Source organism: Pteropus vampyrus, unplaced genomic scaffold, assembly GCF_000151845.1.
Source record: "Pteropus vampyrus isolate Shadow unplaced genomic scaffold, Pvam_2.0 Scaffold100, whole genome shotgun sequence".
NCBI classification, from domain to species: Eukaryota; Metazoa; Chordata; class Mammalia; order Chiroptera; family Pteropodidae; genus Pteropus; species Pteropus vampyrus.
Genome location: NW_011888881.1, coordinates 632591 through 637074, shown reverse-complemented (window position 1 = coordinate 637074; position 4484 = coordinate 632591). Strand labels below are relative to the sequence as shown.

The window sequence follows — 4484 nt, the reverse complement described above, 5'->3', positions numbered from 1 at the left end:
TTGGGGAGACCACGTAGAGCCCGTCAGTCTAGGGCAGGCAGGTGGGGTGGCAGGTGGCACTGGCCTCACCGCCCCTGTAGCTGGACTATGACTGACCCTGGCGCCAGGTGACCCAGCAGCGCTTGAGTCTGCACAGGTCTGGGGCTCCATCCACTCCTCTCTGTGGTCGGTTCATGTGACCTGTACAGCCCGCAACCGGAAGCCGTGCATCCCGGGGGCTCGTGTCTGAAGGGGCCGGCGTGGTCAGGGTCACAGGAGGCTCGGGTGACCCTGAGCGCACTCAAGCCAGTCGCTGGCCCCCTGCCTTTGCAGCAGCAAAGGCACTGAGAGCCAGAGGGCCCCGCAGTGGGCTGCTCCTGGGACGTGGTCAGTTAACCTCGAACCCCACGTTTCTCTCAGCGTGTGCACTGAGAACGGAGCATCCTGGGAGGCTCCTGGCAGCCTCGTTCTGACAGGAGTGTCCTTGGCGAAGTCCCCGGTGATCACGGAGCGAGGCCGGTAGGCCCGCCTCGTTCTGTGGTCCCGCCTTTGAAGCTGATTCCCGCACAGTCCCTCCCCCGGTGGCTCTCCTGGGGCGGTGCCCACACGGCGGGGGTGCCTCTGCCCACCTGCAGCCTGGCAGCCAGAGCCGAGTGTGGCGGGCAGGAAGGACGCGGTGGGGAAGCGTGCCAGCGCCGCCTTCGGAGCTCAGCCTTCCACTGTTCCCGTGCTGGCTCCGGCTTAGCCCGGGGGCCGGGAGGGCCCGAGCGCACGTCCCAGGGCGGCCTCCAAGGGGAGCAGGTTGGCCTGTCCGCTTCCTCATGTGATGTCACGGGCTGCCGTGGACCGAACCCCGCCCTCGGCCGGTGGGGGCGGCCCTTCCGTCTCAGGCTTGGGAGCGGGTGTCCGTCTTTGGGAAGCTGCCATGTTTGCTTGTGTGACGCCCTGTGGTTCAGAGCTGGTCCCCAGGGGCGGCACCTGCACACAGGTGGCGTCAGCTGCAGTTTGAGAAGCGGGTTGGCTGGACGACAGGCCACCGCGTTAGTCACCCTGACACGTCCAGAGCCCCTGCCTGAGCGGGCTGTTCCTGCTCGTGCTCTGGCCGTGTCACCAGGGCTTTGCAGACGATGTGACGAGTGAAGTACAGTATCGTGCTGGAGGCCGCACGTCTCTGTGACTGAGGCGTGACGCTGGGTGCCTGAAGGGACTGACACTCCTCCGTCGGCCGGAAGTGTCTGTCCCTGGTGAATGGGCTCCGGACATTTCCCTAGTTTGCCATCTTTGACTTTGTTTTTGGTGTGTTGTCACACAGGAGCATTTTTTTTTTAATGTAGTTGAATTTTTTTTAATACTTCCATATTCTAGAACCTAGAAATGACTTCTCTGTGCGAAGGAATTTTTTTTAAAAAATTTAAAAATGTAATCATTTTACTTTCGACCTCGTTGTCTCTAAGGGGAATCAGAACCTTTAAGCGTGGACCCACGTGGGGCCTCTCGGTGCGACGCCGACTCTCCTTTCCCTGGAGCCGCCCCTGGCCCGTCCTCTGCTGGTGTCAGCACGATGCTGTTTCCACTGCTGATGGTCCACGTGTCAGCAAACGCGTGGCCCGCAACCCCTCACGGCTCTTTTTTCAAAGTGGTTTGACTCTTACTGCTCATTCGCTTTTCCCTGTGAAGCTGACAGTCGTTCACGCCTCGTTCCAGAGTACCAGCAGCGGTGTCAGGGCGACGTTTGTTGTCTGTGTTTATACTGAAAACAAGCAGCGTCTTGAAGTCGCGGGCTATGTGTGGTCAGGGACGTCCTCACAGCGCGGGCACCTGCGTCACTAGCTCGCGAGCCCCCAGAGTGGGCGGAGGCTGTTGTTCCGTGCCAGTCCCGGCGAGCAAGCAGGAGTCTGGTGAAGGGAGGAACAGATTGGTGGCCACTGAGGTACCCGGGCGGGTGGCATCGTTTACACTGCTGATCGTGATAGGATCTCCTCCTGCAGCAGCCCCCTCTGTCACCACGCGTCACAGCTCTTCCAGTTACTGCCACTGCACTTCAGAAAACCATTTCAGTGGAGTCGCGTGTGTTTTGAAGATTCTGCGTTGTCGGGAGGCAAAGCTGAAGCCACAGTTCTGAGGCGTAAGGGCGCGGCCGGTCTCCACAGGGGGCAGGCTCGTTTTCAAGGTCTTGCTGCTGCTTTCAGAGTGAACCCCGTCCCCAGTGTCCCACCTCACCGGACAGTCCGTCGCATCTCAGCACCTCATTGTGGGATTGTTCCGTTCGCTCTTAACAGAACTGCTGCGGATGCATCATATTTTTGTGTCGTGTGTAATATTTCTCTCCAACGTTCTTGTTTTTACACTTTTATTTTTCCAGATGAACTTTAAAGTGTGCTTCTAAATTCTTTTCCCATTGGTACTGCACTGAACGTATATTTTGAGGACACCATAAGTATTGAGTCTTTCCATCAAATACTGGAATTCTACAGGAATTTTAAGTACAATTCACATTTTTGTGTGTGGGCATGCTTCCATTCTGATCCTGATATACGACAGGAAGACATACGTCATGGTTTTCCCCCGTCCCTGAGCTTTATGAAATGGGGACCAGATCGTGAAGTGTCAGGTATAGATGATCATTTTATTTCTGGAACTGGCTCACTTATTGGCCTTCATGGCGATTCAGTCAAGAGCCATTTAAAGCTTTTACACAAAGACAGTCGGGTTATATTTTGAGGTTTTCACTGTAGATGCTGGACAGGTACTTATTAGTAGAAAGGCAGATAACGTGGTCAGTAAAAGTACATAGATAGTCGTGCTTCAGGCTCATCTTGTTTTTGCTAGGTTGTCCTCAGTACTGAAATTTTAATATCTGAACATTTTTAAAAGAATCAAAACTCTAGTTGCAATATACATTTAAAGGATATAAAAACATGATTGTCAAACTTAATAATCCTCTTTTATGGGATTATCTACAAAAGTTTTTATCTTTTTGAAATTAAAAGTGTTTTCCTGGACCAAAATCATTTCTCAGATGTGGCTCTTTCCACCATAAGAATCTTCATTGTGTGAGATCACTTTACTAGTGACTTTTTTTTCTGTTTTCAGAGAAAGTTTCATTGTGCAAATTTGACTTCATGGCCTCGCTGGCTGTATTCATTATATGACGCTGTAAGTAACTCACCTTGAACTTTTTGTTTCTTGGGCACGTGGGCAGGATTACAGACCATTAGAACAAAACAAAGGCATTCACACTCAGTGGTATTTCCCACCCAAGACCAACGCCATCTGTTACATTTCAGGAGAACAGGCAGGGATCAGACTGCACGTAGACTTTGCCTTTAACGTACAAGATTTTGTTTTCCCAGTTTCTAAGCCTTTTAACTTCAGGATGAGATGTTGAGATATTTTAAGGCTCGTGAAGCATTTGAACTTTTGTTGGGTCAAGTGTTAGTGACACTTGGAAAGTTCCAGAACCCTTTAACAGTGTTTGATTTTTTTCTGAATGAGTCTGTTAACGTGTTATCTCCTGACCCCTAGGCAGGGTACTGCACTGACGTGGCCACGAGCGTTTCTGCTCATTTGAACACTAGGCGTGGCCCCCTCATGCAGAACTCCCCGAGCAGCGGCCTGCTGGAACGATAGTGCAGAGGACCCGGGTCCTCAGACAGCTCCCCGGCGCCGGCTGTGGTTCAGGGCCCATTGCTTAAGTGTCTGTAAAACGGGGCGGTGCTCGCTGCCGCACTCGGCACACAGCACACGTCACGCGTCTCCCTCTGTGAGTCGCCTGCCCCCGGGTGCTGGCTCCGGGGCAAACTCAGAGGGCTCCGAGCACTCCCGCCAGCACCGCGCCGATGGGGACCACGGCTCACCCTGCCCCGCAGCTTTCCAGCCACTGCACATGCGTGGTGCAGAGTGTCGTCTGCGTGCATTCTCACAGTGAGCAGGTGACGAGTGAGCTGTGCAGCGGGCAGGGCGAGTGCGGTTACAGGGGCCACCGTGGACCAGGCTCCTGGAAGGGGGCGGAGAGGCCACTCCAGGTGGCTGAGAACCGGGGAGGGCGCCCGCAAGGCATTAAACGGACACGTTCAGACGTTAGCGCAGATTTTACTGCACGTGGTGACCTACACTGCTGCTGATGTTGAAGAGCTGACAGTAAACTGTAAAAGGTCTCAACCTTATCATGGGTACTTTTATTTTAAACTAGGAAACTTTAATGAATAGAATCAAGAAACAGCTGCGTGAATGGGATGAAAATCTAAAAGATGATTCTCTTCCTGCAAATCCAATAGGTATGAAGTCAGTTTCCTTCCTGTGGCCTGTGACGTCACACAGAAAGAAATAATGTTTTCTGTTTAATGAAACGAAGAATTTTAGGTTTTTTTTTTAAACTAATATCTTTATTAGTTCTGAAAAGCACACATTTCCTTTGTTTTGAGCAGTTTTCTTTTTAAAGTGAGTATTTTTTAATTAAATCATAACCAACTTCTTAAGTGCTGCGAACACTCCAGTTTTAGGCA

At 52.2% G+C, this 4484-nt stretch overlaps 1 protein-coding gene across 2 annotated transcripts in view; it reads left to right on the top strand.

The window, feature by feature from the left end:
• Nucleotides 1-4484, top strand: part of CRBN (cereblon) — a 21770-nt gene that overhangs the window by 13351 nt on the left and 3935 nt on the right. For both annotated transcript variants that reach the window (XM_011364635.2, XM_023533303.1), the window contains 2 exons: nucleotides 3073-3135; nucleotides 4172-4256. In XM_011364635.2, the coding sequence (XP_011362937.2) occupies nucleotides 3073-3135; nucleotides 4172-4256 (148 nt within the window). The remainder of the gene's footprint in view (nucleotides 1-3072; nucleotides 3136-4171; nucleotides 4257-4484) is intronic.